We start from the raw sequence: 24252 nt of genomic DNA, 5'->3' as shown, positions 1-24252 counted from the left end.
TTTCAGTTTTATATCAAACTTTATTTTAAAGTAATTCTCAACAATAGTTTTAACATACACAACTCTTCTCAGCTGCATTTGTCACTAAAACAGCACAAATTCATGCGATTTTTGGAACATGATCATAAAAGATAAAAGCTCCTTACGGTAATATGAATAAAGACAAACAGGATTTCATTGTTAATTCCAGACAAGTCAAGACAAATCTTATTTCTTTAGTCAATTTCATACACAGGGATTATAAAAAGAAAGGTGGGGGAAAAAAAACCATTCACAACTGCTCTGTCAGGAAGTTTTACACCACAGTCAGCACACATGAGAATTAACATCCACAAAATCTGGTGTGAAATCACATACAATATATCATCATAAATAAAAAAGAAGTGATGATTCTTCAGTGGTCATACAGGTCTGATCTTCTACAGTGCAACATGACGATTCTGAGACTCTGATCAGAAACAGAAGTGAATTTTTCTTCTGCCCTCAGTTTAGATTCACTCCCGGTTCATCTTCAGCCATCTTTTCTACTCCTCTCTGCACCTGCAAAAAAAAAAAAAAAAAAAAAAAAAAAAAAAAGACATGCAGTGAGCGATGAGCCCATGAATGTTAAAATGCAACAAGTAAGGAATGAACTACTTTATAATTTTATATTTACCTCATTTACTAACGGGTTTGTCTTTTCTTATCCAGAAAAGTAATGAGATCTTGCACCCATTTTGCCTTGCTGGACTCGGGAGCACACAGTCTCTTTTCTTTCCTTGTTATGAAGCTAAAAAAGCAGATGAGAGACACAGAAGTGAGATTAGGCTGCAGATTACAGAAGTGAAACCCCCCCCCAAACAACACATACTTTCATCAACCTTACTGTTTTGCAAAAGAGGACATACCTGAAATACTGTAACAATTCAGCAAAGGTGGTTTTGAGCAACAACCTGTCCTTTGCCTAATGAATATATGTAAATATTGTACATGTAGCGTTAGTTGCAACTTACACAGTAGCGCTGATATCGCAGCCCTTTCCAGATTCCTGAATGACGTAGCTTAAAAGGATATTGCGGGGCAAGCGCCTGTCAGTGGTCGACAGACAGCAGTCCACCGCAATCTCACCTGCAGGAAGATGGGAGGAAAAAAAAAATAATCAGGGAGAGCAGATTTGTCAAAAATTGTGGAATACAACAGGCAGGTGGATTTATCTATGACAGTGTAAAAGCTTTAGTGTACAGAAGGTGAAAAGGTCATCTGCAATTTCTTCCTCAAGAATGTGATCTATGTTCCAGTCATGTAGATTATTTTTTTTGTTTAAAAGATGCATATGCAAAAAAAAGGTGGCTGGACTAACTGAAAGATAATACTCACATTACACCTGCATTAAAAGCATTCTCAAATAAGCTAATGATGTCTGTGTGTGTGTGCAAGCATGTGTCTTACCTGCTGTAAACCCAATGCAGATGACAACCAGCAAGAGCAGAGCTGTAACTCGAGAGGCCATGTCTCTTGTTTTCTTCGGTGGTCTGAGCTCAAATCAGCTGCTTCAGAGAGTCTCTTCAAGGAGTGGTACTGTGATACTGAAGAGCTACAGGTGCATTTATACAGGTGTGGAAGAGAAAGTGAAAGTTCTCATTGACTGGAAATGAGAGAAAGTTGGCACCGCACTCACACTTTTCTGGCTTATCTTTGTCTCCTCCCCTTTTTTCAGTTTCTTTCCAAAATCTTGCAGTGTCCCAGATGCTTCACTGAGGCGAATCAAGGCGTTTATCAGGGCATTTCACAAGAAATCCCTACTACACTTCATTACACACTCAATAAACCAATAAATTATGTAACAGTGAGTTACACCATTCATTCAGTCAGAAAATATAATATTATAATAACATAATATGTTTATGTTCTCTTGTGCATTAGCTACCAATATTCTGTGCAAACACCACCATCACCATTCACCAGCAAAAATGACCATTCCAGTTTGACTCATGTAAATCTGTGCACATATTGCACAATTTCCTGCTAGTGCAAAAAAAAGTAAAAAGTAAAGTGGATGTTTCTTATATATTAAATGCAAAACAGCATACAATGGCATGTAAGTAACACACAACATCCTCAGTATGGAATTGGAACACAACACTCGATAAAGGTTGGAAAACTTTGTAGTTAGTTGTAAATTGATTTAAATCTAAAATGGTGCAAATGTTGAAACTCTGCTTGTGAAATGTTGTGTGACAGTCCCTGCTGGAGTGTCATCACTGAAAGGAAATGACAAAGCATTTGAACTCTCAGCTAAACAGTAAGAGATTTAAGCAGTGGAACTGTCAGATAACATGTAAAACGCTCACAGCACATCAATTGTCAGTTGATGTACGTAGTTGCAATTTCCATTGAGGTTGTCACACCCTGCCTGGACTTTGTGTGTTTTTTGGTCTTTTTATGTTCTTGTGTTCTTTTGGGTCTCCTGGTTTGCACTTCTGTTTAGTCCTTCGGTTCATATGGGTTTTTGGGGGTTTGGACTGCCTTTTGTTCTGTCTTGTCTGCATTCCGGCCTTTGCATTTGGGTCCACTCCTGCTTCCAAACCTGACAGAGGTGGAAGCTCTGGAGATGGTTGAAGTGTCCTCACTTTAGTGTCAACTGCTAACGCCAACAGACATCACTAGACATGTCAATTAAAGTGTAACAATGACGTTCTGTGTTTTGAATCAGTGGCAGCAGGATACAATGCCACCGCTCCCAGCTACTAAATGATGCCACCTTTATCTCTTCTGATTGCCTGGTGGATTGTAAAAACCTCTAAGCTACAATGCTAATGTTGCTAGCAGTAGAGCCATAAGTTTCAGAGACACAAACAGTGTTTTTGTGACAAGCATGTTCGCTGTATGCTGATTTTTCGCCAATTAAAATCTTTTTTGTCTGGCTTATGAGGCTTATTTGTTACTGTACAGTTCTGAAAAGAGCCGTCGCGACACACCACATGCACAATAATATGCAATAACATGATTCTTTGCAGTTAAAAAAAACTCCTTATTTATTTATACTGGTCCTTTATGTAGCCCCTCAGTTCAGCCTCTGTCTGAAACAGGCAGTTTTAGCTCCTGTCTCTTTAAGCCCCCTCCCCTCCCGATGAGCCCATTCTGTTCTGATTGGTTAGCCCCCAGAAGCTGCTGGCCCCAAAGTAGTGGGATTTTACTTCTTTTCCCCCTTCTTTACTCAAAATGTAAGCTTCTCAAATACATCTGTTGGAGCTGAAATCCAATCCGAAATAAGCTAGTGGACAACGTGAACAATCCGTGGAACAAACTAAGCAATGTGGGCATCTGAAAAATCTGATGTCACAATGAAGAAGTAGAGGTAATTTTTGGTTGTGTCTAGGCGGTAACTCTAGATTTGCAACCCTTGCAAGCTGCTTCAAAATGTTCTTGTCTTGCTGTTTTATGATGTGACAATGCTAAGGTTAAGGTCTGGTTAGGTTTAAGTGCAAAAACCATTTGGTTAGGGACCAGGGTTAGGGAAAGATCATGGTTTGGGTTAAAATGATCATTTGAAACATGGTGTGGGTTAAAGTTATTACTTCCTTACAAATCTCATGAAGGTTTAGCAAATTTTCGCAAATCTAGGGTTACTATCTAGATATAACCGTAATTTTTGCAAACAAATCGTTCAAAGCAGGCTGAATCATTTTTACATACGTTCACCTCAAGTTTTGGAACTTTGACAATGTTTGACATAGACATCCAACATTATAACAGTATATAAATGACAGAAAATCACAAAAAGCATGTTATGTCCCCGCCTTGGCCAAATTCATGTTGAACTGGGTTTTTAGATTTACTTTGTTTGCAATCACGTCGCCTCTGAAATTTGCTTTACATTATATCTAAACACAGATGATCTGAAAGTAATTGAACCGTCAGGTTTGAAAGGTGGTCCTTTGGTCATGCAGCTATATCACATCGGGACGGATATACATATCTGTCTGATATCTGAAAATAAAAGGCTCAACCTAATATAGCAATCCCCCGTGAGAATCTTCTTCTTTTGACCAAACTGAAGTGTGATAAACTCTACAATGCCAGTCTAGTTTTGGATTTTACGACATGCTCAGGACCATCCTATAAACACGATCTAGTGAGAGATAAAGATGTGAATTTCCAAGTATAACAATATCGGTATGTAGAAGGTTGTTCATACTGTAAATCAGTGATGATCTTTATGATCTTTATCAGTCTTATCTTTCCTCTCATGTGGTCGGTTTTCTAAGTGGATAGTGGTGTGGTGAGAGTGTGGTTTGGGGATTTTTTTTGGATTGCATGCGGGCAGCCCTCAAGTTAGTTTGAAGAGTGCTTGTCTTTGTGAGTCTTTATACATGTGTATACATGTACCAAAGTTATTGATCAAAATCTAAGTGTGGGAGTTGTTGAAACAAACTTCCCGCCACAGGCATAGGTTTTGCCAAGAATGTTGCAACAAATTATGTGAGGGACCAAACATGTAAAGATCATTTCACAGGAAGCTGTCTTCCAATCTGGATAGGTTTCCCACCAGTCTTCTGTTTGCACTGTCTCCATTGACAATGTGCAGTGATCCAAGATGAATTATAGCCCTTTCTCAAAGGAACAGGCAAATATTCTTAGAGAGTGAAAGAATAAGATTGATATCAATGTTATATGCATTCAAGCAGCTATAATCACCCAGAAACTGCAGTTTTATAGGGTTTTTTTATACGTTTCTCAGAAACTGCAGTTTTGTAGGTTTATAGCATCTTTCAGCTCATTATTTTGGTTTTCCGGCAATTTTACAATTTTACTGTTTTGGTTAATTCCAACTGCTTTTAAAGCGTAATTTCCAGCCACAGCAGGCAGCTGTTTTCATAGAAAAGCAGAAAAAAACCCATTATATACAGTATGTATGCTACATTCACAGCACCATTAGACAGCTAGCTTGGTGAACATAGTGGAGCATTTAGCAGGTAAAGAGCCAGATTATTTTTCTCAGGAGTTAGATCAGACCAAAACAGGGCCAGTGAATATTGGACTTGTGGGTTGGGTGGACAAAAACATGACTCCAAATCAATGCTAATGTTGCTCCATATCTATTGGATGTTTAAATAGGCCACTGTTTGCTAAGTTCACCATATCAACTTAAAAGATAATAATATATCAATGCTTTGATCACAGCTTGTTTCTACTTCCTCAAAGTGGCCAAAAAATCAGTTGTTGCAGGTTTAAATACAGCGCTGGAGTCAGGGGGTGTTTAGCCTAGCTCAGCATTAAACTGGAAGCATGTGGAAACAGCTAGTGTGGCTTTCCAAAGTGAAAAAATACATCTTCAGACACCTGTAAAACTGTCCTAATTACACAGTATTGTCATGTTCATTTAACCTGTACATGAACAGAAATATAAAAACCACTATTTGCGATTTTTGTGGAGTTATTCATTGGAAGTGTTTGTTGAGAAGCAACAGTTTATCCATCCAGCAATTACTTCTGTACAGTGTCTCATGCCATAGTGTGGGTTGACAGACACAGTTGATGAACACAGGTTCTTACATGCAGGCATTGTGCATAGCTGTTCTTCCTAGAAATAGTTACAGCACGTAACTCCCCCTAAAACCATAAATTGGGTATGGGTTAAACAAAGAAGCTACATCATGTAATGAGACTTAGGGGTATTGAGAATATTTTTTAGCTTTTGAAAGAGCCAGGCTAGCCGTTTCCCCCTGCTTTCAGTATTTATGCTAAGCAAGGCTAATTGCCTCCTGACTCCAGCTCAGTACTTTAAGGCATTTTGCTTATTCGCTTTCTTGATAAGAGTTAGATGAGAAGATCAAAACTACTCTGTCCGATAAATATGAAGCTACCGCCAGCAGCCGGCTAGCTTAGCTTAGCACAAAGAGTGCAAACAGTGGGAATCAGCTAGCCTATCTGTCCAAAGGTAACAAAATCCACCAACCAGCACCTCTAAGGCTAACAGGTTATTTGTATCTTGTTTGTTTAATCTGTGAGAACACAACATGTGAAACAACTCACTGTGGTTTTTACGGGGGAGTTATGAGTGTGATTCTAAGCTGCAAGAAGGTGAATACTCCTATTTCAACATTTCAAGAAAAACGTTGGAATGTTTCTCTGACACAGAGACATGAAAGTGGTATTGATTCCTTTTTCCACTAACAAAGTGTCTTTTTCTCATGCTGATGATATAACACACGTTACTTCCTTAAATTAGTGTGACCTTACTACAATGGTGACCTTCTCCAGTGTACTTTCACATATACTGTGCATATCCTATTGTCTTTCACATTTACATGGCAGTATGGGTTAATGGTCACAGTCAATGTCGATCTGTTCAGGGTGAAGCTGCAGTTTAAAGAAAAGGAGAAATGGCTTTACAGAGAAGTGACTCAGTAATGAAATCACATTTTTGTATTAAGAGCTCAGACTGTTTTTATAGACTTGTGTAATGATTTTTCGGGAAAATTGATGAGCAGTGTGATATTAAACCACAGAAAATCCCCTCGTAACCAGACAATTTGTAAAGTCAACAATAAAATGATAAGCAAGCAATAAAAATGTTTTGACTCAAGTTTAAGCTCAAGGGTTTTTTTTTTTCATGCAGCAGGTCTGCATGAACACTTTAAACCACCACCATCCATGTGGTAAAATCTGGACATAAATTTATAGAAATACTAAATTACAAAACTGAATCTTTATCAAATATGAAAATGACTACAGAATTCAAGAATTGATTGCATGGCAGAGTTAAGTGGCATCCTAAACTGTCATCTAGATACTCAGACAAAATTTAATCCAAACACAGCCGCAGGGAGGGCTTAAGGCCTCTCATGCATCCGGCAATCAGATGCTACGGTGTGATTGCAGATTAGTTGTAGATGAAAGGTAAAAATGTGAAAGTGGATGTTTCAGATGTTTTATTTGGGTTGAAGCAGGTTCAGTAATTCAAGAGTTTCACTTTTTACTTGTCACGTATTTTGTTGTTTGACTCTGTTCCAAATAAAACAGTTTTGGAAAAACCAAGTTCTGCTTGCGGTTCAGCTGCGGTAAATTACACGATGATGCTGGCAGAGAGTTGGCTGAGAACCACAGTTTATCAGGAAAAAAATGACCAATTACCCTCATTCCCTCAGAAATGTGCACACTTGTGAAGTTGTGAGTTGTGTTTCCACTGAAGATGTATGGACCATACTATCCAAACCCCAGATGAACTGGTGCCAGACTTTGCCTTGTCTTTATTTCCACACCTCTCCAATTATATATAAATATCACACCATCTTACTTTTCTGTTATACTAGCAGTGACTCATGCAGCTTTTCCATTCTTTGGAGAAATGGGTAAATCATTGACCTGTAAAGTGAGATATTAGACCCCAAGATCAAATCAGTGGAAGGAAGGACAGAAAACGTTGAAGGATTGGAAAATATGTCACCCCAAAAAGCTTTCAGGGCCCCATTCTGTTTCTACACTGCACTTTAGAAATGTCACCGTTTGCAGCATTACAACATCTTTTCTCTTGGATTTTCTGCTAGTAACGTTTGACTCCCTGCAGTGATGTTTCTGTTTGTCTACAGCCACAGTGGTGAAATACTGCACATGGTAAGTAACATATTATCATATAATTTATAACCATTACTGGTGCTGCTGAATAAGTAAAACACATCTATTTCTTTGCACCAAAACATTTCTCTCAAGGAAGAATACCAATAAAAGTAAAAGCTCTCATTAACCAGCTAATTTAATTATAACTTTATGGGATCGATTCATAAAAGATAGCGGCAAAAAATCTTTTAATTTGTACAAAAATGTCTTAAAAACTGCATGAACAATTGTTTGGCCACTTTGGACCAAGAGAACTACCAAAAAAGAGTTGACAAGCCTACATCCTTAACACATAAAGTTGTAACTGCTATGCTTTTAGCAAACACTTAACACTGCAACCATGGACCAACATTAGCTTTGTCTGTGTTCCCGGTTGTTTGTGTGTTCCCGGTAGGGAATGGCAGGTTTATCAGAGTTTGCTCACTGAAAACAGATGTCTGTTGCTCCTGCTGCTGCAGGAAACAGGGCTGAATAAGTGCTTGGAGTAAATCAGCTGTAAAATTAAAACAATAAGGAGAGGATGATAAATTGCGTAATTCTGTAAAAGTGGATGATTTGTCTGTGTGAAGTCATTGCTTTCTCATTTGTCATACTCTTTTGACACATTGTTTCTATCAAATTAACTGAAGCTTTACTCTATTGAACAAAACAATGATCTTAAAGTCTGCAACAAAATCCTCTTTATTTCAGCATGATCTATGAATACATTATTAACTTCTCTCACGCCTCCTCCTCTGGCACTCTAACCCTCCATGAATACAATTCTCACACTAGAGAGAGGCAGGAGGGAGTGTAAACAAATCTGGGGGGCCACGTGATTTTCAAGAAAGCAGAATTTGTATCCTTGTTCAGATTGCCTGTGAAACAGATCTAAAAAAAAAAGGGGAAGAAGAAGAGAAGAAGCAAGAAGTCAGAACTAATCTCAAATGATTTAAAACAGTCCTAATGCAGGGCTGAAAGCACATAGTTGACTGATAGCCTAAGTGCAGCAGTGTTTGCATGTGCAGACTGTGTTTTAGTGTTGCCTAATAGCTGTACCACTGGGAACAAAACATCCCTGCAGAAATGAATGTTGCAGGGAAAAGATGGAATTGGGACTCCAATATCATTATCGAGAAACGGTTCAATCCTTTTCATTCCTCAGAAAACCTGACATTACAGCATTCACTTTCATGCATCTTGATGTTCTTGGACAGTAGCTAGTTCCTAAAATTTTTTGGCTTGTGAAGGAAATGTCTGTTTGCAGTGTGTCGAGTGCATCACAGGTTGCATGTGTTGTACCCGATTAGCCAAAGAGTGATTTTTCCTCCTTTGACTGAATTACATCAAGCTTGAGAAATCATGCACAAGGGGAAAAAAAGCAAACATTAGAGCAGTGTTTTATGTAGTAGATGTTTTTTTTTCTGCTAATCTTTCCTGTCAATGATCTCATTGCTCCTGGTATGTGTGATTCATTGTGCACCAAGTAGGACTGGATATGTTTTAAAGGAACATTTCTACGTTTTGTGGAAATACTCTTATTTGCTTTCTTGCTTGGAGTTAAATACCACTCCCCCATTTGTTGGTGGAACCAAGAGATGTGTAGGTTAGCTTAGCTTAGCATAAAGACTGAAAGCAGGGGAAAACAGCTACTCTAGCTCTGTCCCAAGGTAGGAAAAATCTGCCTACCAGCACCTCTAAAGCTCATTAAGTAACAAGTTATATCTCGTTTGTTTGATCCTGGAGTCTGCACTGATTGCCTTGCATGGTGAAGGCTACAAGAAGTCGCTGCTCCCGGCTAAGAAGTAGTAAAACCCTCTTAAAACAACATTTGATTGTTTTCACACTTTGGTTTTCTCACGGATTAAAAAAACAAGATATATAACGTGTAAATTAGTGAGCTGTAGAGCTGACAGGGGTATCAATCTTCTCATCTAACTCTTGGCAAGAAAGTGAGTAAGTGCATTTCCCAAAATTTTGAACAGTTCTATTTGGATCCGCTCTGAGCAGTTTGCACAGTGTCTAAAGATGGAAGATGACGATAACAAAAAAAAATCTGAATGGATTGAAGGTGCATCGCAAAAACTAAACAGCATGCAGGACAATCTTCTGGGATCAAGCGGGCCTGCCAGGTGCACTAAGAGTGAAAGTAAGTCATATCTACTTTTGTGAATCTCTCACACCATGTTTGGCATTTGACTAGAGGACATCGAAGAATTTAAACTGAGTGTGAAGGACTACCTTCCAGCACCAAGACGGACACAATACCAATATATTTTCTCTTAAATATGTTTTATTCTAAAATCAAATTCATCCATTTTGAAATGCAGTCAGCATCCCAAAAAATATTTTGTTATTTGTACATGTTAAGATAAATCCCTTAGTCACACTAGGTCTATATTTTCATCTGGGGAATGCCATATGTTGAAATGAAACTCTTGTCTCTATCTTTTTCATTGGAATTGTTGTTGTGTTTCTCTGACGTGTTTTGAAATTTGCTCACTCTGACTAAGTGTCTACCACAGAGGAACTAAACTCCTCATAGTGTAACCTACTCCACTTCTGTCTGCTGATAAGAGAATTCACTGATTACAGGCACTCTGCAATTAAACACACCCTTAACATAATTTTTCATTATGGGGCTTGGCATGTGATTGACAAGTACCAGCAGGAACAGCTCCATAGAGTATCATGCAATGAGCCTTAAGTTTTGTTCTTTGTCATTGTTTATCAGTGTTGAACGCTTACAGTAAGTTTCAGGTTCAGGCTTGTTTTAAGGGTTTGACGTGTGGCCAGTGGTGTCTGGTTCCATTTATCAGAGCATTGTTCTTCCTTCCTTTTTTTTTTTTTGCAAAGATGTTTTTTTGCAAAAATTATCTCAAGGATGGGTAATTTCCAATAACCACAACCACCGCAGGCTCGGTTTAAAGTTCTGTTTTGAGAAAGTACTTCTGATTTGTTGTACTTGCCAACGGTCACGTGAACTTGCCTCAGTCTTGGCAATGCTTGACTTGCTTGACCTACTTATGTGAACATGAACAACAAAAGATCTTTTTTTCCTGCTTGTCCACCTTTGGGGTTTTCCATCTAGGTACCTCCTATATTTTCAAGAGATTAAATCTGTGTATTCATGCAATGTCTGCACATTATTTGACTGGAAATCTGAAAGGTTCAGTGCAAATAGAGCTTCTTTTAGCTTTGGAGAGATGCTGTTTGTTGCTTGTTTTGGTTTTAGGCTTCATCTGTCACAAACCCTTCAGATATGGAGTCGACCTGTCCTTGGAACTGCGTAAGGCAAAGGAAAAGGGGAAGACTGCCATTGAGCATCGATTTGGTGCTTTGCAGTTTAAAAGATATTTATGCATCTAGAATAAAACTGGACTAAATTTGGTGGAAAATGAAACAATTCTGGTGGAAATTGGTGCATTTTGTGTCCCTGGGGTTGGATCTGTGCAGTGGGTTAAAGGATAGGGTTCAAAACTGTCTGCAATAGTGTCTTTTTTGATACAACCACCAGAAGACACCAAAATCAGATGTTTTAAAATCCTACACATAGCAGCTTTAAATGACTACATTTCAATGTAAATACACACTGAAATAATGACAATCATTATGTCTCCTAGGTGTCTCAAAAAAATTTAACTTTTCAATCAAATCTATCACAGGTCCACATGTCTAGATGTCTTTTGACCTGCAAATCATCACACATCATGCTACTGTAGCTACTGTGGATATTTAACAAAAGAGATCTTTATTTCGCTGCCCACCAGAGATAGATGTGTCTCTATGTAAGACACTTTTGAGGATTTATTGCTATAAACATGCTTTACCCTGATCTTGTTTTAAAGTTTTTTTTCCCTCATGCATAGGAAGCGTGAAGTCAAAACTTAAGGCAGACTACATTTCGTAAGCCTTTCATCAAGAGAATCATGAACTGAGCAACAATGGATGAACTCTAACCGCCAATAAAAGAAGTAGATTTTCAGGTCTGACATGCATTAACATCATTTGATTATTGCATAATAACATATTGCACATATGGAACTTTCCAGTAAGCATAACACAATAGATTAAGCTTTTGATTATAGGCTTCTGTGTGCACCCATAATGACAAAAATCCATCTGAAAAGAGTCACTTTTTCCACTGGGATAGGTGGAAATTCAACCAGAATATGGCACATAATGCTAGTATTTGAGGACAAGAATCAGTTATACGAGACCTAAAACAGTGGTTGTCAAAGTGGGGACCGTGGACCCCCAGGGGTCCTTGAGTGGGTTCCAGGGGGTCCTGAGCAAAAAGGGGAATAATCTATTTTCACTATAAATCCATCCATAAGTAACACAATGACAGAATGTATGATAATTTTGGTCATGGGTTTCATACACTTTCTGTAATAAAACAGATGGGGGGCCCTGGGAGAAAATCTTACCAAAAGGGGGTCTGTGGTCTAATTTGTTTAGGAGTCCTTGACATGAAAAAGTTTGACAGCCACTGACAGAGAGTAGTTACATTTGGAGAAAGTATCATTATAGTATCACTATCACTAGCTGATGTTGCTGTGATTTGTGGTTTATCTTACCCAAAACAAACCGCACCACCCACACAGCGGTTTTGATTTAATCCCCTTGAAGTTTTATGCTCAAATGAGAATTGCTGTCACCAAGTGTCTCACACAAAATGCTACAATGTTCTTGAGTTTAACTACTGAGGTTTCTGCCTGGGGAACACTCATAAACAACTGGTGACATTTGAGAGTTAAGTGCTCCCAGAGCTCCCCCTGCTGGAGAAGGAAGAGTCACCCAGAGCAGCAAGACACGAAATACTGACATTAAATATGCATTTAAGGTTCAGGTTGAAATGACACTGTGCAATGTATTAAAGGTACCTCAGTGACTAGAATAGGTATGTGCAATATATTGAAAACAGACCCAGCAAAATGAAAAGAAATGAAAACTAAATGAGTCACCTTGAATCCTGAATTTTAAACATTTTCCACTAAGTGATTCATAAATTTGCATGTACACCCTGTCATACTGTAATTTCTTCAGAATATGGTTCAAGGTCATACACCCCAGAACCAAGTTTGGCCATTTTTTTTCATGCGCCATGCAGTGATTTGAAAGTCTCGCGAGCCCAGGCCGATGCTGCAGACTGCATTTTAGCAAGATGTCTCATCCTATATTGTTGGAAATCTAGTCCTCTCTCCTACACACAGCCGATGGGTGGATGAGGTGATGGTGTGTCATCTGAAGTTGGAAAAGCTCAGACAGGCTATTCAGGGCCATTCCTGGACTATTACAATATAAAAATGTCAATACTATACAGGAACTTGGGGTTTGTATGTAAATGTTTGAGAACCCAGTAAAAAACATGTGAAAAATATCATATGGCACAAATGTTTTGGACCATGTTTGGCCCTCAGCAATGTAAATAGTCATTATTCATTTACTGCAGTGAGTGCAGGTGCAGTGAGTTTATCATGTATCTGATTCTCTAGTCACTGAGTTTATCTAGTAAGGGATTCAGAATATGATTTGTGCTTTTTTAAAGGTGATCAAGTCAGCCAGGAGTTCACTGGCATCTTGTTTGATGTAAAATTCAAATGATAAAATTCCTCGTGTTGTTTATATTAAATGAGATGCATCTGATGTGTCATGATGCACACACACAGTTATTCAATAAACTCGCTCCTATGCAGAACATTTCTTAAAACTACCACAGTAACAAGACTTCACACTGTCAACGAGATGTTCAGTATGTCATTTTACTTCCTTCATGATCTGTTTTCATATTGTGTTATCAAACCTTTTTGTCTGTACTGTTTTATTTCACTTTATTGTCCATCTATAAATTTCTATTTGTAATAATTTGTATTATAAAATCATTACAAAAGATATAGTTACCTTATTTATGTCATTTATGTGTTTTGGTCATATTCATGTTTTCTTCTCCTTTTCAATCTTTCCAATTAAAAAAACTCCTCAAAATAAAGAAAAAAGGAAGAAAAATAATAATGATGATAGCAAATTTATGAAAATAGATACAAGCCATTACGCATATTTATAATAGTGATGTCAACTGTATGGTCACAATAAAACAAGTGTTGTCAACATCACAGTCATGATAACTAGCCTACAGTTAATTCAATATAAAACTTAAAAAAGGCAAAATACCACGAAAAAGTACGACAACAAAACAAATGTTATGTTAGGATACTCTAAAACTATATTAATACAGCACATTTCATCAAGTTATAGGGTCAATGGAAAAATGTAAAAACAAAAGTACAAATAAAAAGATGAAGGAATGTTTCAAACATTTGTGGTTTATCTTGTTCTAACATAAGAAATTGGAATAATTTAATTTGTCAGTGTTTCTTAACAGGTTCAGACAGGTTCGCAATTTTTCAAGTCCATCTTAAAACAACATTCAGGTGAACAGTGAAAGATTTTTTATTTTTCTAACTGTACTAGTGTTTCATGTTTTGTATATATTGAAAAAGTTATTGAAAATTAATTACAAAAAAGATATCTACTTGATTTGACTCATTTGGATGCTGCAGCTTCATATTAGCTTCAGATAAACTTTTAAATACATTTTTGCACAGAAGGAGGACTGTGGATTTTGTCCCCCATCACTATTATGAGTGCATTATGAAGGGATCTTCTAATGGTCAGTATGAACAGGAGGAATGATTACAGCAAGAAAAACATAATTCAATGTTCATTTGGGCTCCTGACTGTTGTTTTAAGGCAGACTTGAAAAATGGTGACCCTGTCCTCTAACTATAAACCCTCTAGTCACAAGCGCACCTCTTTAACCATCATTTTGCAGGGCAGCAGCGTTTGCAATAGTGATTTAGATCCAAGTTTAAGCATTTTATATCATTTTTTTTGCCTCATCTACTGTAGCTCTACAGTACTGTTCTGTACACAGTCTTTTTGATAGATTAAGCACAGCCTGCACAGCATTCAGATGTCCAGGAAGTTTACTCATATACAGTATATTACCACTACATATCATCTTTCTGGTGACAAATATACAAAACCATTGAAAAACATTGATTGGATTTAAAGGTGGACTTGAGCTAAAAGAGATCCAAATACACAAATATATGCATCTACATAATTTCATTTTATGTGTTTATATGCAAAAAAAAATAGAATAAAGTGTGCATATTTTGTCTCCCATCACTTACATTGTAAGTGCATTATGAAGGGATCTTCTAATGGTCAGTATGAACAGGAGGAATGATTACAGCAGGAAAAACATGTTTCAATGTTCATTTGGGAACCTGACTTGTTTTGAGACACATTTGGAAAAAATATGAGCCTGTCCTTTAACGTGTCTTCTTCCATTCGTCCAACAGATGTCAGGTTTGTCCTTCAGATGTGGCTTAGCTCGGCCGGGTTTGAGAGGAGGATGCTGTTTGGAGGAAAACCAGCTCTGGGACGCGGTCGGGACTAGCTCTGCTTATTTGGATGGAAAAATGGCCACCGGTAGTGAGAGGCAGTGGGCACCTTTGGATTAAAGCGTTGTTTTGAAACATATGGATGTACACGGAGGGCCCCGCGTCGACAAAGACAACGCATTTGCGGATATTAACGGCTTTGTGATCGACGCATTTTGTAAATGCTGCTTACAGGTGAGTGGATGACGGACACCCGAAAGACAGTGGTCTCTGGAGTGGCTAGTTAGCACTGTGCTAGTTAGCATAGGCTCGCGTTAACGTTAGTTGTCAACTAATTACAGCAGTATTAAAGCCAATGTTAGCTTGTCAGGATACACATTACGTGTCCAGTGTTAACAGTGAGACATAAGCTAGCGTTTGTGTTTGTGGTGGATTTATTAAAGGCCATACAGTTACATGAACGTCACAGTTTAGCTTGACAGTTGTCGTTCAGACGCTAGTGCTGTAAGCTAAGTTAGCTGGCAGCATTTTAGGGGCTACACATTACAGGTTTGCTGCTGTTGTGTGTTTTCAGTTGCAGTGTCCGTTTCCTGTGGAGCTTGGGGGGCTAGGAATTTAACTTATTACAATAACTGGCAAACACATGAACACCGCCGGAGTGTAGCGACATGGCTAGAGTATGTGACGTTGGCTGGATTTATTAGTCAACATTGTGTTATGGGTGGCTAAGAGAGGCTGCTGCCCCGGCCAGCGGTTGTGGTTCGTGTCTGGTATTAAAGTAGCAATGATGATGATGATGGTGGTATTTTTAGTTCATTTAAATCGGCCTCATTTCATGCTATATGCGCCTTATGTGCAACTTAGTCACCTGTGTGTGTGTGTGTGTGTGTGTGCATTGTTCTTGATCATAAGGCTGGTAAAGTGCCTGTCTGCATATTCCAGGCTGGGGATAAGTGAGGACTATGAGGAAGAAATAACCTTATACATTCAAAGGACGCGTTCATAATTTTTCCAATTCTGTCTTAAAACAACAGTCAGGTTCCCAAATGAACATTGAAACATTCTTGCTGTAATCATTCCTCCTGTTCATACTGACCATTAGAAGATCCCTTCATAATGTACTTACAATGTCAGTGATGGGAGACAAAATCCACAGTCCTCCTTCTGTGCAAACATGTATTTAAAAGTTTATGTGAAGCTGATATGAAGCTTCAGTCGTCCAAGTTAGTCAAATCAAGTAGATATCTTTTTTTGTAATTACATTTTTTAATAACTTTTGCAATATATAGGCTACAAAACATGAAACACAAGTACAGTAAGAAAAATAAAAAAAATGAGGCACCATGCATCAATAAACATGAATGAGGTAGCACATTTTCCTAAAAAAAAACAACAACCTCAAACCAAAACAAAACAAAAAACAGATTGTAGGAATATTTACTTCCTGTTAGGTTCAAGTAGATATCTTTCAACGTTACACTTTTTAGTGCCAAAGTCCCTTTTTTTATTACTATACTTCTACTACAGCTCAACAGGGAAACACAAAGAGGGAAATTGATGCTAAAAGATTGTAAATGTGGCAGATATCCACTTGAAATGACTAACTCAGACTGCTGAAGCCTCATATAAGCTACAGATAAACTTTTAAATGCATTTTCGCACAAAATGACTGCATGGACACACTGTGGATCTTGACCACCATCACTTATATCGTAAGTGCATTTGAAGCTAACCTCTTTCAGTGTTTCGGTGTTTCATATGGGCACCTGACTGTTGTTTTAAGGCTTGAATAATTGTGAACCTGTTCTGTAAGAACATGACAGTGGCTTCTGTTGTGTTGTTGTAGTGTTTCTATGAGATGAGGCACAAATCACATGATAGAAATGGGTTTACTTGCTAGTGATCACATGCACTACCCCAGAAAGGGTGTAGTAAGCATTAAAGTAAATGATGTGATGTAAAAAGATACAAAATGTGTTAAATACCTGTTTAAAGTTAACAGTAAACCATAGATCAAAACAACAGCACAGTACAGTGCTGCACTGAGGGTTATATATATATATAATGAACATTCAGTTTGTTTCCAAGCAAAATTGCTTCATGTACTTAAATTACTGGAAAGGACATAGTAGATAATATTCCAATTATTTTTGGAAAAGAAAGTACTCATTTGTGCAAGGACAAAATAACTTAAATGTGAAATACTGTGAAACACGTCTTCGTGCTTCTGTCATTTGTGCAATCAAGGCATTCCTGTTGGCTTCCCCCACAGTATAATAATTACAATTCCCCCAGTGCCTGAAGGCTAGCTGTAAACATTTGCAGGCAGGGCAGAAAAATAAAATGATATCCTCTGCAAACACGTTATCATTTAAAGTGGGTGTTAGGGTTGGGCTGATGGACAATGGCATCGTCCATTGGCCCAACACTGCTGGGCTGGACTGCCCAATTCACTGGTATATTCTGCAGTTATATCACTATGATTAGTATTTAAAATGTATTTTTTATAAACAGATGATCTGCTTAGTGAGGTAGTTTAAGCACAGGCTATAGGGAGGACAAGTAAGGAAGGACAAGGTGAGTAGGTGAGGATTGGCTGTGAATGGGCTCAAATTTGCAAATAATAGAAATGGTAATTAATATCCAGCATACATACATATAAAAATTATAGTACCTTTTATATGAGTAGCCCATAAGATGATCCCCCCACCATCAATGGCATCATCGTCCATCAGGATGTTTCATGGTGGACGTTGCCCAACGCTGTTGGTCCTAGAAAAACGTATTCAGCCACAATCAACATTTCCTAGCATTTCTCACTGTGGTGGACAGTAACATGAATGGGATGCCTAGTGTGTAATCGGGTCGGAGACCGTCTACTGGTTCAGTGGCTTTGGGCCACGGCTTAATCTTTTCCAATTACATACCTGTTTCCCTTAATAATTCTCAGTGACATTGTTAATTTAGTCACACTTATTAGCAACGTAATTGAGTGCTGTACATGTTCTTGCAGCTCAATTGTTTATCTCGGTTGTCTCACTCGTTAACCCGTTACACCTGCCCAAAAAAACAAAACAACAACAACAAAGATTCCCATTCATAACTCTTTGTTGCAGATGTACAAAGCCTGAAAGGATAACTTTTAATCCACATGGAAAGGTACAGCAGTCTTTATCATTTCTATAGCAGTTTTCTGAAAAGAAGTTTAAAAACGAACAATGGATTGACTCAACACCTCTCACAATGTCAACAAAAACTGAACATTATGAGCTTCATGAGATTCACCGAGTCTTCTTGCTTTTTTGTCAGCCCATGTGAATACAATTTAAAGAGTTTTAGTAGAAAAGTGCAGGAAATTAAAACAGAACAATGAGTACCGACAAATTTTGGATGTCAGGAAAAATGAGTGTGTATTCAAAGAGAGTGTATGGAATAATGGAGTAGTCTAGAAAGTAATGATTTAAAATAAACAGTGGTTTCATAAAGTTTAACATAGGCATTACTAACCTCCTTTTACTTGGGAATTAAAATGACATTTTCACTAATTATGAGATACACCATCCTCATTGGCAGTCACCCATCTTTGTACAAAGTTTTTGGCCTAGAAAACACTGATTTGTCAAACTTGAATTGTAGCAGAATGTTGTATTGGGCGGGTGAAAAAACACCAGCCGGTTAGGTTGTCATTGTCACTCCATTTCAGTATATTTGGCCATATGAACTAATTATCAGAGACGTCAACGCCACCACTTCAAAGAAAGGCAGGACATAAGTAGACTGAGGAACGAAAAGCAACCACCAGCAAAATGTTGTTAAAGCGTCGGATGTAAATACAGTACATTTAAGTCAGTTTTTCGTCATCAGCGACCTTTGGAGGTAACTGATCATCATTCGAATCCCCTGATCTAATACAAACACTTGATTAGTTAAAGTGGCTGTTGACGTTTGGGCTGCACCAGCTTCAGTAGCATTGAGACAGAAAATTGAATTTCTTTCTGCATATGTCTGGTATGCATGGAAGAAGTAAGAGGCTCTGATTTCATGTACTCTATAGTTGTCATCTTTTTTTTATCTAAAAAGGTAAGTCAGCAACCCTAACATCTGAAATAATGCAGAAATTATTTATCCATTTCTATTTAATATGAATATATTTGGGCTTTTGCACTGTTGGTCGGACAAAACAGGCAATTTGATTATGTAATACTGGAATCTTGGTAATAGTGATGATGATTTTTCACTAATTTGCAACATTTCAAGATTATTTAATTAATCAAAATAATTAACCAGTAGATTAATCAATAAAAATAATAATTATTAGTTGCAGTCCTCACAAAAATGATCCCATTGACACCAGCAACTGATGATGTAACCATCATGATGGAGCCTTAAATGTGGACCGTCGTTGTCCACATAAAGTATTTTAAACTCGCCAGGCAGAACTATTACGCATGAAACTAGATCAAATCAGTTGAAAAACAAGGAAGTGTAGAAATCTGATTACTGTTAATCTCAAATAACTGTGAAATGTCTCCACATTACCCTACTTTGCTCCGTTGACAAGCTTGTTCAAGTTGAGTTACAGCTTTAAGGTCTAGAAGTAAATAGACTTGTTGGGACATGTTGTTTACAGCATGACCACATAGTTCAGTTTACTGATGTGACGCACTGATCAAATTACAATTAATTATTGTTTAAAAGGTAACTTAACGTCACATGCAAAGCCTTATATATAGATAAGTGTGGAAAACCTGATACTGCCATCGGCTAACTGTTGGTGCTGTGGATTGTTTTGGTACCTCATGACCTGGTGGACATAAAGAATGGCTTTGTTAGGCATGCAGGGCTGAATCTTGGTGGGCTTATGTATCTGGATATGATGCAGATTTTTGGTTCAGATAAGCAATAATGTCACATATTCGCCAGTGTTGTAGATTTTGTAAAAAAAACATCTTGTGAATTATAGGGCAGAATAAAGTTAGCAAATATGTTTGTGAAAGCCAAATGACCAACCCACAAACATCCGAGTTGTTACTGTATTATTACTATTATTTATTTACACAGAAATGAAACACGGCAAATCATCGTGAAAGTCTACAGAAGGTCAGAAACTTGACCAGGACATTTGTTGACGTATTTAGATTCGAAGAAAGCAGAACTGGAGCTATTTGAATTTCTACAGAAGTTTAGTCGCCTTAAATGGCAGCCAGTGAACATTTTGTGATATTCTCCCCCATTTCTGTCAGCTGTTGTTTCACTTTTCTACAATAAGTAATATGGCGATTTTTACTGTAATTTTTACTGTAATTTTTACTGTAATACAAGCTGTAATTACTACCATCCCACCCCTACCTTAGTTACATGAACATAAAGGCTAGACATATCTCTAAGCTACAATCAGTATTTAGTATTTTTTTCCACCACAGAAACTGACTGTTCAGTTCCCATTTTGCTGTGATATACTGAGATTACTCATGACCTGCCGGTAGTTTGTATGATGAAGTAAAGTCATAACTGAAGCCTCGAGGCCTTTTCTTTCTTCTGCTTTCTTCACACTTTGCTTTCACTGACCGTTGGCTCTTATCACCAGTTATCAGTCATTCAGCTGGATTTACTCTCTACGGCTAAAGCAAGGGTTGATATGATCTACTATATACACACAACAGTCATCATCCTTATATTTACAGCTGTAGTTTTCTTTATTTGCATTTATTTTTGCATTTTGTTGCCAGAGGAGATGCAGTAAGCCAGTAGATATGGGTTGAGATTAAACGCACGCGGTATTTTTTATCTGCATTGTTTATAGAGCCCCTGTATGCCTCATGATTGTCAGCAATAACTGGCTTGTATGAAATTGCTGTTTATTGTGATTAAACATTAAACAAGGTTCTGTGGTAGTTAAACTAATGTAGTATGCCTTTGCTTACACTTTTTAAATTTGTTATCATCCAGATTCTGGTAAATTATTACCTGTGAGTGAAGTTTGTGTTTTGCACCTGCAATTGCTGCTTATAACCAAGTGTTGTTTGGAGATCCTTGGCAGCTTTTTGGGTATTAAATATTTAAAAGTTGCCGGTAAATATTTGGAGACTCAATCAGCCATACTACCTGGTAAACAAAATAAGGACTTAACATAGCCTCAGATTGTGACCAGGTGCAGCATACACTCATTTGTGAGGTACACCTAGATAAAACGAATACAGTATAATACATGAAGATGAAAACGCTCAGTTTTTATTTAATCTGTTTTAGAGAGTTGTTTAGTTAGTTTGTTGTCATTTTGGAGGATGCACAGGGCTGCAACTAATTATTTAATCTATTTATCTATAATTTGTATTTTTAAATTACATTACATTTACATTTTAATGTTTAAAATGAAGGTATCAAAGCAATGTCAGAGCACATAGAAATCCCAAAGTTTTTTTTAAAGGTGTCCTGTGGAGGTTTCCTGTAAACAAACAAATTCATGTTTACATTCATTGTTTCCTACCAAAATGCATTATGCGTATCCACAAGGTCTAACAAATGTGCATTTCCTCCCTCATATGATGTTCGCAAAGCTGATTGTTAAAATATATTTTAAACCCTGCATTGTTTCCATCCATGTTTGCTAGCTAATTGTCGTTTTCCTCACTGCCTTTGTTGGTGCATCGCTATACTTCTTACTTCTCGTTACCGCTATCAACCATCGATCAGCGGAATAGCATGAAATTTGTATCGCAGTACCCAAGTGCTCGCATATGCACTTTCCAGATATGAACAAAGTAGGGACCCATGAGTAAAAATATTCAAACACTCCATAATGCTACTAGTGTTAAAGAAACAGAAAAGCACATTAATCTTCACACTTTTAAACCTATAATAAGTATTTGTTTATTATTGTCAGTCGACTAATAGTTGCAGCAGTAGTTTTGTGAAGTGGTTCCGTAGAGGAGAAGATACAGCAATGTGGATAAGTGTGGTAGGTGCCGTGACAACATTTGGAAAAGTGAAACCTCAAATCACAACATTGGAAAACAGATCGGAAAACATACCCCTACATTTCAAGGGTGTCATTGAAAAGCCTCAGACCGAAGGCTCCGTGCAGAAAAGCCGAGTGCGACCAAAAGGCCTGAGATAATATTTTTATCCGTGCGTTTCCCTCTCTGTGGTGGAACGATGGCACTGATTTGTATTCCGTCCTCTTGTGAGGCACTTCTTATTGATAAATCGTAGCTGGACAGCTACATTACAATCTTACGGATAAGGCAGCACAAGGCCAGTTCTAATTTCCCTCCCAGTGCTCCCAGTAAGCTTTATAAACCTTGTAAAATGCATCACAAAGAAGGAAGAGGCCTCTGTTGTGTGTTTTGGTGTTTCTCAATAAAGATGCCAAACCAGACACCAGACATAAGTTGCAGTTTTGCCAGTTGTTGTCTTTCTTGAGAAGAAGCAGCGTGCGGTAATAAACCAGGAGAGGATAAATCTTAATTAGCCCCCAGGGGAAAGGTCTGCACGTCACGAGAGCCAGCAGAGCACAAAAACCAGTGTCAATGCACGCACAGTCTACTACACTGTGTATGTGTTACTGTATACAAACATACACACACATGCAGTTTTTCTGTCATCATTTCACAAAAGATGAGGTTAGCAATATTCTATATTTTTCTTATCAACAAACATTTCATTTTTATTTATTTAACCTTTATTTGTCCTGGTAAGTCCCTTTTTAGGTTGGAAACCTCTTTTGCAAGGGATACTCGGCCAAGACAGCAAGATAACGAGTTGCAGGCAAATACAAAATAAATCAACAGAAGTATTGTCTGTGTATCCAAAGCCTGATTTACGGTAGCCATAGAGTACCACTGTCGAACTAACCATTTGAGTGATGTTCGCTAAAAAAGCTATTTTTGGCAATAACTGAGCCTTAAAGAAAAAAAACTACATATTTGTGATGTGTTTTTAAAGATTTACGTCTTCAGTCTGAAGCAGTGGGCTTGAGGCTGAGTGCCACAGACAGGGTTTAGAGGTTTTGATCTTTTAATTAGAATAGTTTAATAATAAAGAAACACAACGCTAGCCTTATCACTTAACGGATTCATTTTATTTATTATATACATACATGTTGTATAAAATCTGCTGCAGTGCATGAATAATACAGCAGTTCATCCAAAAGCCTTACCCTCTGTGTTTTACTGTGTTGCTAAATGGAAACTGGAATTGTGATGTGTTTTTAGAAGCTGTCAGGTTGTCATAATCACAGAAAATCACATCCTAACTGTAGAGAGATTCGAGTTGCTGAGAAACCCTCAGGCTCTGATAACACAACAGGTTTCTCTGACTGTAGTTTCAAGCTTCTGGCATTGTGGGTTTTTCACTTTCTAGTGCATATTCAACCTTGCCGCTGGTGGTGGGGATTGTATAGCAGGTGCTCATTTGGTAGATGATCTGCTTTCCCCGCTGACCTCGTTTCCATATGGCCGAGTGTGCGCCAATCTTCAATATCTTCACAGTGAACCAGAAGAATCTCAGGCCTGTCATACTGTTTTTAGGTTGATATTATCAAAATTTTATTTCCAATATTTATCAAATATAAATATGACAGTATTAGGTGGCAAAGTCCCCATGTTTATCAAGCGAGCAGAGCGTCTAGAGAAAACTTTTTCCATGTCACCTATGTGTCTCCAGTCGTACCTGAAGTCGTAATGATACAAACCTAATGTGGACACTGGAGCTGGATGTACATAATGAAAGCTAAATCCCCATAAAATTACATTTTAATGGTCCTTACTGGTGTCCACCCCCCCCTTTTTTCTTGACTAAATGGTATGTTCCTCACGGTGTGACGGCCATGCATCCCCCCCACCAAACACCCACCCACACACACACACACTCCACCCTCCCTCTTCTCCCTCCAAAGCCCTGTACACCCCACCGGTGTCAGGGAGGGATCAGCTGTGCCAGTCCCGGCAGGCCACACACACACACACACACACACACACACACACACACACAGTACGCTGGCTGGCGAACAAAGCCCCTGGTACTGCCAACGAAGCCATGCCTCCGCGCTTAGCCTCTCCTCTTCTCACGCTGCCGTGAGAGGAAGGCATGACACCATTGTCGTCACCTTTCCTCAGTAGAGAGACAACAGTTTTTGGGCGTATAGTGGAATATTTTTTTTTCCTCTCTTTTTGCCGCTGATGAGTTGAGATGTTGGCGGAGCGTAGAGACAACAGCAGGTAGGTAGAAAAATCAAGAGCCGGATGCTGAGCCTGTCTCCGCG

At 38.1% G+C, this 24252-nt stretch overlaps 2 protein-coding genes across 6 annotated transcripts in view; one reads left to right on the top strand and one right to left on the bottom strand.

The window, feature by feature from the left end:
- Positions 1–1638, bottom strand: LOC121904299 (C-C motif chemokine 21-like). Its single transcript, XM_042421970.1, has 4 exons — positions 1429–1638; positions 993–1107; positions 656–769; positions 1–540 (listed from the first exon to the last, which is right to left on the bottom strand). The coding sequence occupies exons 1-3, from the start codon at positions 1487–1489 to the stop codon at positions 664–666; spliced, it is 282 nt and encodes a 93-aa protein (XP_042277904.1). The 5' UTR covers positions 1490–1638; the 3' UTR covers positions 1–540; positions 656–663.
- A 13295-nt stretch (positions 1639–14933) lies between these two features.
- The window catches only part of wdfy3 (WD repeat and FYVE domain containing 3), a 106942-nt gene continuing 97623 nt past the window's right edge, over positions 14934–24252 (top strand). For all 5 annotated transcript variants that reach the window (XM_042420784.1, XM_042420782.1, XM_042420780.1 and 2 more), the window contains exon 1: positions 14934–15224. The gene's annotated coding sequence lies outside the window, so the exon portion shown is untranslated. The remainder of the gene's footprint in view (positions 15225–24252) is intronic.

Source organism: Thunnus maccoyii, chromosome 9, assembly GCF_910596095.1.
Source record: "Thunnus maccoyii chromosome 9, fThuMac1.1, whole genome shotgun sequence".
NCBI lineage: Eukaryota > Metazoa > Chordata > Actinopteri > Scombriformes > Scombridae > Thunnus > Thunnus maccoyii.
Note: the sequence above shows the minus strand (reverse complement) of the source record. Positions and strands in the feature narration are given on the sequence as shown.

Bases quoted from the DNA above. Each gene is read 5' to 3' on its own strand.
- LOC121904299 (XM_042421970.1), bottom strand. From the start codon at position 1,489: ATGGCCTCTCGAGTTACAGCTCTGCTCTTGCTGGTTGTCATCTGCATT. The intron at 1,108-1,428 runs GTAAGACACATG...ATCTTCCTGCAG, and splicing joins CTGCATTGGGTTTACAGCAG to GTGAGATTGCGGTGGACTGC. The intron at 770-992 runs GTAAGTTGCAAC...CTGCTTTTTTAG, and splicing joins TGCGATATCAGCGCTACTGT to CTTCATAACAAGGAAAGAAA.